This window comes from Daucus carota, chromosome 2 (genome assembly GCF_001625215.2).
Source record: "Daucus carota subsp. sativus chromosome 2, DH1 v3.0, whole genome shotgun sequence".
Lineage (NCBI taxonomy): Eukaryota > Viridiplantae > Streptophyta > Magnoliopsida > Apiales > Apiaceae > Daucus > Daucus carota.
The window spans coordinates 51,721,017-51,734,456 of record NC_030382.2 but is presented as its reverse complement, the minus strand read 5'-3'; the positions used below and the strand labels follow the sequence as shown (position 1 = coordinate 51,734,456).

General features: G+C 35.0%; 2 protein-coding genes across 2 annotated transcripts; both read right to left on the bottom strand.

The window, feature by feature from the left end:
• Window positions 1-119: 119 nt before the first annotated feature.
• LOC108207733 (replication protein A 70 kDa DNA-binding subunit B) lies at window positions 120-1,946 on the bottom strand. The gene is made up of 6 exons (XM_017378163.2): window positions 1,860-1,946; window positions 1,615-1,739; window positions 1,251-1,474; window positions 1,012-1,169; window positions 720-840; window positions 120-604 (listed from the first exon to the last, which is right to left on the bottom strand). Exons 1-6 carry the CDS (start codon window positions 1,940-1,942, stop codon window positions 395-397), a joined length of 921 nt encoding a protein of 306 aa, XP_017233652.2. The 5' UTR covers window positions 1,943-1,946; the 3' UTR covers window positions 120-394.
• Window positions 1,947-6,509: 4,563 nt separating this feature from the next.
• LOC108209510 (uncharacterized) lies at window positions 6,510-8,656 on the bottom strand. Its single transcript, XM_064088061.1, has 3 exons — window positions 8,472-8,656; window positions 7,479-7,548; window positions 6,510-7,246 (listed from the first exon to the last, which is right to left on the bottom strand). Exon 3 carries the CDS (start codon window positions 7,236-7,238, stop codon window positions 6,786-6,788), a length of 453 nt encoding a protein of 150 aa, XP_063944131.1. The 5' UTR covers window positions 7,239-7,246; window positions 7,479-7,548; window positions 8,472-8,656; the 3' UTR covers window positions 6,510-6,785.
• Window positions 8,657-13,440: the final 4,784 nt, after the last annotated feature.

Below are 13,440 nucleotides of genomic sequence, written 5' to 3'. Positions count from 1 at the left end.
CTCTGGCTAAGGTCCCGAGATATATAATTTCTTCGTCTTTTCTTTTAATGATATGTTAGTAAAATACAATCGCTATCGATATTAAAGTGATGTTTACGATAACAAAATATGTTATTAGTAACTACTCTATTTTTGGGTTACAATAAAGGAATATTAGTCTTGAATGTAATATATAAATAAATGGACATGTAGTTTAACTTCTATTTTCGCTGCAAAGATATTAAAAGCTTGAAGTAGTTTTGATTTAGTAAACTGCTGTTGGATGAGATAGACATATGAGTTGAATATTATTGTAAATATTAATCAATTGTTCAAGAACATTATTGAGCGGTAAAGCATGCTATTTATTGTGGGAAGCTTAGAGGAAGCATGCCATCTTGTTCTTGCATTCATCTCAAGCTAGCTTCTTTTTCTTTCTCGGGGAATCCATTAAGGTTTCAGGTGGATTTGAGGTGCTAGGTGGCTGGTCTGTTACTTCAGAGAGTCGTGCAACAGTGTATCCCTCGCGTCCGTCAAGATTGAATATTGTGACTTTGACCTCGAACACGCATTTCTTTCCCTTCACATTCTTCACGAGTACAGGGATATCGGAAGTGATCTTATCCTGTATTAATTTAATGTAGGAAAAATTGCGTTTTAGCGGTGTCAGAATTTCTCTGATTATGGTTGGACGGCAGGATATATAATTGATAATTTATAAGCATGGAGGAAGCATGAACCTGTCCAATTTCAGCAATGATTGTCTGAATCGGAGCACCAATCAGTCTTTGTGCCTCCTTGTTGAACAATGTGAAAGTAGTCTTGGCGGTGTCATCTTTAACGTGGACAGTGATCTTATAGCTGTAAAATGTAATATTGTGTTAAACCTGATGGGACACGCCTAAAATAAGCCTAGTTCTTTAATATATTTTTTGGTAGGGGATAGATGACTGATGAGATTAATTTTTGCCAAGGATTTCATTGGTCATTCACCAATGATCTTAATTTCCACAAGTATAGAAGTAGGTGTACCGCTGAACGTAATCTCCAGTTTCCTTTGTGCATTCATCGCAGTACAAATTTCCATGCTCGAAGCGAATTGTACGTGGGCATGTGGGGCAAGAATTGTAGTACCATCCGTCATATTTTGAGATATCGACAATGGTTGCCTCACACACGAACCGCATGACCTGTGGTGCACGTTGTGTGGCGACAAAGCTTGTTATATATAAATTATAAATATACTGTGTTTGCTAAGCATTTTATCTAACCTTTTTATCATCTGGAAGCTGCGCATCAAGGATAGTTTGGATAGTTGCATCAGCAATAATGTTGTCTTCTGTCGAGACAAATCTCTTTTTCGTAGGAGGTGGTAGACTCGTTGAACTATGACCAGTTATCGCTTGTATATTTCCCATGAGCTCCTTTAGGGGGTCATAATCAAGGTTGAAATAACATTTTGTTGGGTCTCCGCTTGACAGTATGATGCTATTTCCTGATAATAGTAATTAAGCCACTAAGCGTATCCACTTGTCCTTTATACTCATTTGTGTGTAGGTAATCTTATGGTATTTTATTTTATTTTTTGGCCTTGCTTGGAAACTGCATTTGTAAAATTTTTTGAATAGTGTTTACCTGAGTATTGTTTTGCGAGGAGGCCTGTGATGATAACAAACACCGCGGCGTCTTGAAGAGGAGCCATGCTTTCCATAAAGTGAGTTGCCTTTTCCTCCCATAATGAGATAACCATGTCATGGTTCCTGGGCAAGATTTTACTTACACGTGAGTTTTTTTTCAATATGTTACGAAATATTTGTTTCGGCCAGTATACTAATATATAAGTCGTATATTGTAGTGTGTGTATAGAAGTCCGCGCTGACCTGTCATCCACCAAGAGGACATCAAGCTTTTTGGATCCCTTTGATGTTGTCTCCAAAGAACTGACATCTTTTACCATACCCATGATATCTGTGAAACAAATATGTTGGATCAATTATTCTTTTTGGGGCTAAAACTGTTAGTTTGCGAATTGCTGACCTATGAAATTGGTTGTGTCCCATAGTAGAGTTCGTGCCACTTCAAAGCTTGTGAGATCAAATTTGTACTTTGGAATGAGACCATTGTCCTCCATTGGCTCCACCTTTGTTTTGTGGTAAAAGCTCAGTGAAATATCTTTCTTGACCGGTCGGAATTTCTTCTGGGCCGGCATGATCTTGAAATCAGTTATTTTGTATACATTACCTTCTTTGATGCGTGGGAAGTAGTCTTGTTTTTGATTGTTCCAGATGGCAACCATAATTGAGGATGCCTAACAACATTTGCAAACATGATCACCTTAGTTTTTATTGTATGTTAATACTAATGCCTAATTTATAATAGTTTGTATGTACTCGATCACAATTAATACCATCACTCCATATTAATTGATGCATATTTTTTATTGGCGGTATGCTAATTTGAATATAACATAAATTTGTTGTGGTTTTTTTTTGGATTTTTTTTGGTATATTGTATTGATTTGCTAATTATTCCTAGTGATTGAATGAATTGATCCTTTATGCATCGCTTAGAATTTTACATCACAATAAAAATATTCCCAATGATATATATCAGTTAGCATAAATGAAATTATTTTTTGGTAATCATCTTATGTCTAAACTGAACCTGGAAAAACAGTTTATCTGATTTTAAAGTGTAAAGCAGGTGCATAGAAACAAAGGGAAGAAAGTGAGTTGTCAAGCTTTTCACATAGTGAATGTTAATAAAACTATGTAGTTTCATTTTACTAAGGGATTACTCCAATGGAAACACTTACAACTAAAAGGATGCTTAAAAATCAGCAGGCTAGGACTTGGTAGTAATATTACTTTAAAGTTAACTGCAAATTATATTTTGAAATTGTCAAAAGTATGTTTCTCATCTGCTTGTTATATACTAATTTATGGCTTAATATTGAGTTACCAATTTTATTTGTTAAGGCTAGCTAAAACACTCAATTGACTCGTAAGTTGAAACTGAGAATTCTGTAATACTCTCTGACTAAGTTGTTATAAGTTTGTAATTTGATTTCATATATATCAGTATTACCCTTATAAAATGTAACTTCTATGACTTTTTTGCATTATTTTTTGTTTTTCATGTTGTACTTGATTGATTATAGTATCCAAACAGATATCAACATAAATGCAAAAAGAGTGAAAAGGAAGAAGTTCTGCTTACAAGGGAGTAAAACAGCATTAGCAAAAAAATTGGTTTCTAAAATAAGCAAAATGGGCAGTATAGAGGGAGATACAAAAGCATTTCTCGTAATATCAAATCAATCAGTTAAATTTCCCAATCACTTGTAGCAGAATCAGATTCATAGAAACGGAATTGATCCAAGGTTCATATAAGAGAATATCGTACAGAAAGTACGTTTCTTTCTGAAAGCTTCAAGGATGGCATAACAGTGCTGGTTTTTGAGACGTGCAAGGTGGGCGACAGCACAGGACCCCAAAATTATAGGGGCCTCAAAATTTAGAAATCAATGTTTTATTTAATAAAAAAAATTTAGAGAATGAAATTGAAAATTAAAAATTTTATATTTATTTTCATTCTTTTTATTTATAGACAAATAATTACCTAATCTAATAGATTAGTTTATTATGTCTATTTGCATTTTAAATTCTTTTGTGTTGTATCTTTACTTTTTTTATTTATAATAATTACTCTTTTATTAAATGTTTTTATAATGTTTTTTACATATTATATTTTTCCATATGTACTATAAATTTCATTCTTTTCGATGAAATATAGATAGATCTCAAATAAATTCATATATAAATTTTGTTTAAAAATATTAGAATTACTGATTATTTTATAACATTATTTATCATATTTTAAGTGATCTTTTTTAATTTTATAAAAAAATAATATTTTTATTATTTATTGACTTTTATAATATGTATATATAAATTTTATTATTTAGGGTCTAATTCATATTTTAGCACAGGGCCCTAAAATTCTCCCAGACGGCTCTGCATAAAAATATTGTGCAAAGTAGATGCCCCTATACTGAAACAAAAGCCTTTTTTAAATGTACAGGAAAGCATCTATAACCATCAGGGTACATTGATTTCAACAAGTGTACTTGCATTTTTGCAGTGGGAAAAAAGATCTCTGATTTCCTCCTATGCACCAATCCTAACATAGTGCAAAAGACTTCTCATCAGTGCACTCTTTATTTTTTTGATGTATGGCTATTTCAATAACACTCACAGAAGAGGATCTTCACACATGAGGACATGCTCTGCTACCCTATATTAGTTAGTTTCAGACGCTGCCATATTACTTTTCTGTCCAGTCCCAGGCTAACTGCTAACGGCAGAGAATCAACTCACATCCCAACGTTATGAAAACGGATATTTTGAATGGGAAAAAAAGGTGTTTATTGCAGCTGAACCTGCCAAGGACATATACTTATTCATAGCACAGCGACAAGTTAATAGAGTCCTCCATAGGTTTTGCTCCAAGTGAATAAGTTGTCAATGCCAAAAACGAACCCCAAGTCATGTCGGACTTATGACGGCAAAATGAGGCCTGAATAGACTTGCAGATCAACCCTCCCACTTTTTAATTTAAGTGCATCGACTTGCATTTCATTTACGGTTAAGCGATGAAGTGGCCAGATGCATATATGCATCCTTGGTTTATGGAACCAACTATGCCTTTATGAATATTTCATTCTGTTATGCAACTCCTTTGGAGATATGGTCTATTGCATTTGGTTCCAGAACAATGCAATCCTGTTTGGCATTGCACTGGACTTTCTCTAACTCTCAACACTATTTCCTTCGCTATGTATCCGGTGTATGCGTGGGAGTTGTTCGATAATCTCACAGCTAGAAGCATAACGAAAGACCAAATTGATATGTTTTAATTAGTTACTTTCCCAGCATTACCCCTGTAGTATGGTTCTTTTCTACTTGACAAATGATCATCGACCTTTTTAATTGTTACAAGATATGGGGAGATCATCTCAGCATATGTAACTCCGAATAAATTATGGTGTTTGAAACAAATTTTGTATGCACAAGCATCCTGGTGAGTTTGTAGGTTTGTACAGGTACTCTGGCCTAATGTACAGTGCAAAATATCAAATTCTACAAACGTAGTTAAATACCTAGAGAGTTTACAGAGGGTGACATCTCAGCACATTGTTATTGAGTAAGTCTAGCCCTTAATTGGTTTGATACTTTAGTGGCCTCGGTAGCATGGCATGGACGCAAATACGACATAGTATTGGCTTTTAATTCATAATATGTGGCGACTTGCGAGACAGCCGTGCAGACAAAATGTTCTGGCTTGTTTCTGAATATATGGAAAAGCAACTATAAACAGTTGTAGCCAGCTCCACACACAAAAGACATATACCAGCACTAAGCTTTAAAACCAAATCTAACTGAACTTTAAAAAGGATGGACCTGAAATACAAAGTATTGATATTTGCTTAAATAAATTTTTACCTCCTCGTCAATGAAGACGACATCAGTGTGTAGCAGTGATCCGTTCTCTTTGTTGGTTGCCTCCCATATCCTAGTCGCTCGTACCAGAATGCTTACGCATGCAGAGTGTGGATTAAGAGCTGATATCATCGTGTATGCTGGTGCCATATTGTGTATATGCTTATACAGAGCCAAGCAAGCCAAAGGTTGGTGAGTAGCGTCCGATGTATTTCATCCAACTTATAGGTGTTTTTTGTGTGACCTTCAAGCGAATGGTTAATGGTCTTAATGGTGATTTAAAATTGTGTGGTCTTCAAGCAAAGATAGGGAGAATGATTAATGCTGTTGATTGTGCTTTAATATGTTTTAAGACCGGTTTAATTGCATACGTTACAAAATCCTCCGGCGTAAACATTTTAAGCTTTCATTGAAATAGTCATTAATATATCGACCAATTTTTTGAAAAGCATGCCTATCACGAGTAGGCGCAAGATTTGTAAGTCAAAGTTCTAATTTACGTAAATTCTGAACTCTCTCTTGTCTGTATATCATTACGATGTCCCAGGCCAAGGACAACACAGATCAATCAAATTCTGAGCAGGACTATTTTTTTAGCAGGACCCGTTAGGGAGTGCATCTTTATAAGTTTCACAAGCTATATATCTTTAATAATTTATTTATAAAACAATGTAATATTCTGATCATAATATAGAAATGACATGAATATAATGTTTTTTAAACAAATTTATTTTGAGCTTAATATGAAATTGAAATTAACATAATAAGATGAAGGTTTTTTTTTATAAGCGAATATCTCAGAATTACATATGGATTATAATTCCAAACATTGCATATATAATAATCTGGAATAAAAAAATATATGTAATGTATATTGTTTGCAACTGTAATGTGCTAAACATTACTTGTATTAATGAATTTGAATATTTGGTTCGATTGCCCGATACAGCTATCGTGAATATACATGTCTGTTTAGAATGCCAAAGCTGGAGACCAATTTATGTTCAAATCCAATTCTTCACTCATCCATTAGATACAAACGTTTCTTTATTTCACCAACTAAAGAAAATGGAATTACATTTGAGGTGCAAAGCCGAGAGCGGCGACGAAATTGTGAAGGAAATTCAACTAAAACACACCATTTTTTTGCTCAGGAAAAAAAACACACCATATTTGATATTGCCATATATCCGGTTATTCAGCCAATGAAAAAAACACAAAAACAAAGAAAACATCCGGTTTGGCTGGATTCTCGCCTTGAAGAAATGAAAGCAGCATTGTTGAGCAGTGGCACAAATGGTGTCATTAAGATCGGCCTCCATTCTCAGTGTCTATGAGATCATTTAGGAAGCTTTTACCTTCTTCTAATTCTGCAGCACTCCCATTTACTCGCCACTGGAGCATAAGCAATTCACGGAGTCTGTCCTCCTCCAGATGTCCCTTGTAGGCGGTGAGATTATCCACCAAAGATTTGGTTTCTTGAGCCTGTGAGCTCAGAGAAGTGTTCCCTGCTTTTAAATCGGCAACATGTTTTCGGATTGTCTTATTATGTACCTGTAGTCCCATGTGTAGCTCATAGTTTTTTTTTGCCTCTGAATAAGAGTGCTCCGCCTCATTACGTTTCCAGTCCCGATCAAGCTTATATCTCTCTTCCAATGGCAAGCTTTGTGATAAGCTGTAGTGTATAGGGTCTACAAGACTCTCCGAAGAGTTCGCTGTTGAATACAGATCTCCCTCGCTTTGAGTTGGTGTAGTCATACCTGCAACTGCGTAAAACCCAACTATTATATAATATATTTTACATATGTTGTAGACGATGGAATTTGTTGTGAATGATGTATTTGATCCTTTTTGCATGAGAGCTTAAATAGATGTCTGAGTGATGAAGGTGGATTGCATATCGTCTTTGATTTCCATCTTAATAGTCAGATTTCAGTTACAATTCTATATGGCTGAAATCTTTTTTGTTTAATGGCATTCAAGTACAATAAGCCATACCTCTCTGTCTTTGGAAGATTTTATGTGTTCCAGCAAGTGAACCGCATTTGACTCTGTACCTGCATTGATACTTAAACCAAAATACAGTACATTAACTTGTCTTTATTAAGGATCTGTTTAACATTACTTGCAAAACAACAGTGCGGAGTACCGTGGAAGCATTTGGATTTGTGTCGACAAAAAACTCGAGTCTTATACAGATTGTCAATATCGGTGTGATCGAATGAGTTAATGTCAATTCACTGGCTGTGGTAAAGGTGGCAGTTACAGGACAAATACTTGTCATATTATTCAAGTTAGTTATTGTGAATTTGTTAGCATGGTAAGAAAAGATCTTAATTGGATCATGTATCATTTGTGACAATATTACTCTTTCGCTGCATCAAGTGACTCCAACAGTAATCGACCCGGGACCATGTTAATAAATCCCGGATTGCGGGTTTTAGATACCAACAGGACTGGCAATTAAAATCACAAGATTGCAGCATCGAGAAACACATTACAGCAGCAATACCAAATCACAACAACCAGGATATAGCTACTCCATTTATAAGAAAAACTATGCTCTATTTGCTATTGCAGGACTGGGGAAACAAACGACATTGCCGCCTTGAAGATAATAGTTTTTACACAGAGGCTACCAAACTAAAGTAAGATGTACATTTGGTAATTTCTTTTCCTGGCAAGCTATAAAAGCAAATGAAGACAGGAAGAACAGTTGCTAAAGTCCGTAGCAGGAAGAAACAAATTATTTTTTGTCCAAACTTAACAGTGAAACACAAAACTTTTCATTGGTGCATGTTCCCGTCTTTGTAGAATATGGAATTATTCCCCAAAAAATGTTATATTAACATGATATTTTTTAATATTACATTTTTAATAAGTGTTAAATATTTCATATGAAGGACCTAATTATTTTCAACAAGGAAGGGGAGCCAAATTTACACACGACTAAATCAACAAATTTTGATAGATTGCAGAGAGAATAATTACCACATCGGCATCTTCTGGCAGAACAGGTGAGTCACAAAGAAGGAAGCGAAGCCGTCTTTTAGTGTTTCGAGTGAAAGAAGATAGTGATCTGCTAAGGATGTGCGGGCGAGCAGACGGCAAGCATTTGTTCCATAGCTCATCAGGATCAGCGCCCCTCGGGACCAACAATGGGTAGTAGAGGAATATTCACGTGCTGTCAATCGACGACGCCTTTTGGCCTGATCTTAGCCCTTGTCTTACCCTCCGTGGACGGACCTTGGCCCAAACCAACAGGACATTGAAGAGCTAAATCCTAATATAAGAGTAAATAGATGACGATGGGACTAAAATACATAATTAATAGATATATGTGGGGGCGGGAAAGAGAGAGCGCGCTTTAAATTATTTTTTCAATATATTTTATATTCTTTTGTCATCTTTTTTAAATTGTAGGTAATTTGTATTATAAAAGTAATTTAAAATATATATCTATTTGTATATAAAGTCGTATTATGTTAGTGTTTATAGATACGCATATTCTCACTATTATGATATTTATTAAAATATAAACATTAAAAATATACACTATTTAAAATTTTTATATAATTAAATTACCACTTACCTAAAATTATTTAAAATTTGATTTACGAAATGAGATTCTTGCCGAATCAGAGTTTTTGTCATATAGTAATATATATTATATTTAAAATTATTCTAATATATATATATATATATATATATATATAATTTAATTAAATCATAATAATACACCAAATAGGGCATAGGACGACCGATCTTATTGACAGGTTCATGTCGATTATAGAAACTCCAGGTGCCACAATTTTTGATATGTAGTAGGGGATTAATATCATATATAATCCAAAAAACTGTATGGTCATGTATTTTTGAAGGTTTAATTCACAGAATGCTATCTTACAACCTAATAGATGAAGAATAATTTAAATTGAAGATGGTGGAGCCTTTTTTAGATTTTTGGCTTGTCATTATCTTGCAGTAATTACAAGATGACCTGCGACGACAACTTCACACTTTGCTTGCTATATTGGACAGTAGTTGGACAGGGCAGTCTTATATTTAATTATCTCTTTCCCCAGTCACCTGTAAAAGGTTGGAAAAACGGAGAAATGTACCTTGAGTTTTTGTGACCAGTAAACCGGTAATTATCAGAACAACATTCTTGCGTCTGTAAAGGTTGAAGTTCATCTCAAATTGTGTTGCCTTTACTCCCCATAGGGTTACTCGTAGTTTTGCGAGCCTGGACGTTTTCTAATTAGTATAACAATGATTGAATTTCATCTAACATCATATGGATATGTAAATTCATATTTTCATGGTGTGCTGCTTACCTGCCGTCCAGCAGAGTTATGTTTACTCTATTGATGTTTCTCTCAGTCTCCATGCCCCCCACAAACATTATGACTCCAGCGATGTCTGTGAAATAAATAAATCCGCAAATTAGTGATGGTTCATTGGGGATGGGCAGTTGATGCAGCAGTTGACACTTGTAAAAAAAAGATAGACAAGACCAGTTAGGTTATCTTTGTTTCCGACTCTGGAAATAACTGTGGACCACGTGCATAGGGTGAACTTATAACGTGGTATGGAGTTGTCATCCAAACAATCATGTATTTCAGCCTGCTTCCCAAAGATAAGTAACTTGTCCGTATCTATTGGTTTCCAAGCAGTTGGGGCGGCCACTACCCTAAAATTAGAGATGTGGTACATCAAACCTGGACATATGAATTTCAGTAACTTTTGTCGTTGAGTAATCTCAGTGATTGCCCAGTACTGATCATTCTGCATATTGTGATTTGTTGTTAATGACATGAATAAACCAAGTAGAGCATGATTACAAATTCCGTAATCTCAACTTGACGTACCTTGACATCTATCATTATCAAACATGTCATTGCTTCGTAGTATGTGTTGAAGGAAAATGTGTCCCACATATGAGTGATACGCACCTGCAATTTTTCCTCGTGAAATCCATAGTGTAGCTGACCTTCCTCTTCCATAATAATCCTTTCTGCTAGCTAGATTGTGGGATGCTGTATTTGTAACGGTTTGGAAAGATATGTGCCTTGTAAGTGCCAATCATTTGATATGATAATATGTATAGGCTGCATTTAATACATGTATTGGTGTTTAATGCCGAATTTAAAACATTAGTTAATAGTAGTTAATGCCTTACAACCGTTACTTTTAACTATAGAGTAGATCAGAACTAAGATTTATCCCAAAAAGTTGAGCTAAGTAATATTCCAGAAAACCTCAAAAAATACAATTGCCTTCTGAGAATATTGTAATGGTATTTAATTAGTTAAAACCCCGTATAGTGAGCCCAAATTATATTCAGTTTTTTAAATTTTTAGAGGGGAACTAAGCCTAGGTAATAGTGTGTTATTGTAATTAATTTTTTCTGCTGAGGAATATATGTAACCCTAAATCAAAATCAAGAGTTATTTTAAATATTTTTAATGAAATATACTTGCCTTTGTAAAATAGAGGGAGTTTAGACATGAGCTTGAACCAGTTAAAAAAAAATCCAGTTAAAAGATATTAGTCTGACCTCTTGAATAGGTGAAGGTTAAATCAAGTATCATTAATGTAATCTAAATATGTGAAAGTCAAATACATAGTATGCAAGAAAGATTATTCACCTCAGAACCCACTCTATTAACCAAATCAAAAGAGCAGTGGGGCGGAGCAGAAGCAAGAGCAGCTGCTTCCAATAAGTTCCCAAGTCAGAATGCATAACCAGGAAATTCAGCAGACATGTCAACTGGCAGAAGCTTATCAGGAGCTTTTGCAAAAGTTGTCGTCTGATGGATATATTGTTGTCTGAGAGCATTTGTTGCAAAAATCTGGATAAAGAGAAAGAACATTACCAAGCCTTACCCAGCAGAAGCTTTGTGACGTCAGGGCAAAACTAATGGCTCAGCCGCTCCTCACCACACTACGGCTCGTTGATGCGTGTTCCTTAATGAATTTGTATTGGTAGTAGACTGTTCTGAGCTTGCAGGCAGGGCAGGATTAAACCACAAAAGCTGCCATAAAGCCTGGGAAAAGAGCAGTTTCATGCATTAGGGAACGGGTATTACATATGCTGCACAAAATGAAGAGTGTGGGAATAGATGTCCATATTGCAGATCTGAACCATGACTTGGCTGCCAAAAAAAATATGTTACCTAGAGCAAGCTTCTGGGGCAAAAGTTTACGACTTTCTCCGAAGAATGTAGAAGTCATGAATAGCTATAACATTACTTAGTGAAATAGTATTTAATAAGGTAAATGTGCCTTGCAGGAGATGTTGAAGTAAAGTGATCCGTTGAAACAGATTGGATGGTACAAAATAACAGACTATATTCGCACCCCTAGAATCAGGAAATTACCTTTGTATATCAAACTATACTTGCATTATCACCATCAACACTATCATTTTCGAGAGTGCTAAAAGCAATTGATTCATCTTCCCAGAGGAAAGTAGTCAGCTGAACAGGTTTAAAATAATATCAAACTTGTGAAAGGAGAAAAGTGAAAATCATTGCAACCTTAAAATAATATTATTGCAAGTTTATGTGACTGTGCAAAAATTTAAAAAATAAACTATGGAGTAAGTACTTTATACAGTGGCATAGTGACCTCCAACAAATAATATCATTCTAAAAATATGGATATACAAGCATAATACAGGACTCAATTTTATGTACCAATTCGAAGGGGGGTGAGTGCTGAGATGGTTTATGTTAAGCAGTAAATCCACGGATATATCAACTTTTTAGAAAAGGTAGGTACATACTAATATCCAAAAGTGACATACATCATATTCAGATGTCAAGAACATAGATGAAGAGATCAAAATCGTAACAAAACAATATTGCAGTGATTTTTATGATTACAACTGTAAACTCTCACCCCAAATAGGCATGGAAGAATATTCTTAGCAAGAGCAGTGTAAGCTTTGATTGGTTCGAGACAATAGGATTAGAGAAAGAATCCCTAAGCTGCACTACACTCTCATTATTAATGAGCATAGGTACCCTTCGATCATATTTTACAACTCCTGAAATGGAAGTATCTACCTCCCCTGCAGCAATGAGATATGCACAAGGTAGGCTTGACATAAAAACATTGTATTATAAAAGGTAATGAAATTGACTGGGCATCCAGATAAGCTCGAGACGTTATTTAGGTTGTACCTATGCGTACTCCATAATTTTTTTGGTCTGTGGGCAGTACCACATGCAATTAATTTTTCTGTGGCAGAAGCTGTGCATTAACAGTAAACTAACCATGCACACAATGAAAACTCTACAGAGATTATGTTCATACCTAAGTTTACAAATGAAGCGAGCTTCAGTCGCCTAAATTCACTGCCAAAGATATAGCTAACACAACACGAAAGCTGCAAATTGAGAACAAAGAAAAGTATGCTCAATTCTTGTAATTAGAGATAGTAAGAAGTAACTGAAGGTGTTATTGAACTTTAGCTCAAAATGTAAAATGTAAAATACACAAATATCACTGTTCATATTGCTTATTTTCGATTTAGTCACTGGTTTCTTCTTGTTCATTCTTTAAAGCTGTAGTTCGCTAGAGCCTTTGCCATCGGTATCTCGGCTGTCTATGAGTTGGTGATGACATGGTAACCCGTAGATGCTGGCTATTTTGATGAGTTGGACAAAGTAATAAAAAATGAAATCTAGACCCCTAATATATCCATAATCATATGCCATAGTTTTATTGAACAGTTATTGGGCTTTCCGATTTTCCTGTCTTTTTCCGGAGTTTGTTGTATGCCTCAGCAATAAGATTTAGATCTGGTATAGAAGAATGTGCGAGTTTCATGACTCAGTGCATCACAACTTCTCATAACGAATGGCAACTTCGCAATAAAAGTAACTGCTTACTTATAAGTTAAATGATGAGAAATTGAAAATTCCCTCTTCGTTTCTGAGTTATTTTAAAT

Coding starts and splice junctions, on each gene's coding strand:
- LOC108209510 (XM_064088061.1), bottom strand. CDS start 7,238: ATGACTACACCAACTCAAAGCGAGGGAGATCTGTATTCAACAGCGAAC.
- LOC108207733 (XM_017378163.2), bottom strand. CDS start 1,942: ATGGGTATGGTAAAAGATGTCAGTTCTTTGGAGACAACATCAAAGGGA. Junction 1,170..1,250: donor AGCTTCCAGATGATAAAAAG/GTTAGATAAAAT, acceptor CGTGCACCACAG/GTCATGCGGTTCGTGTGTGA. Junction 841..1,011: donor ACTGGAGATTACGTTCAGCG/GTACACCTACTT, acceptor TACATTTTACAG/CTATAAGATCACTGTCCACG.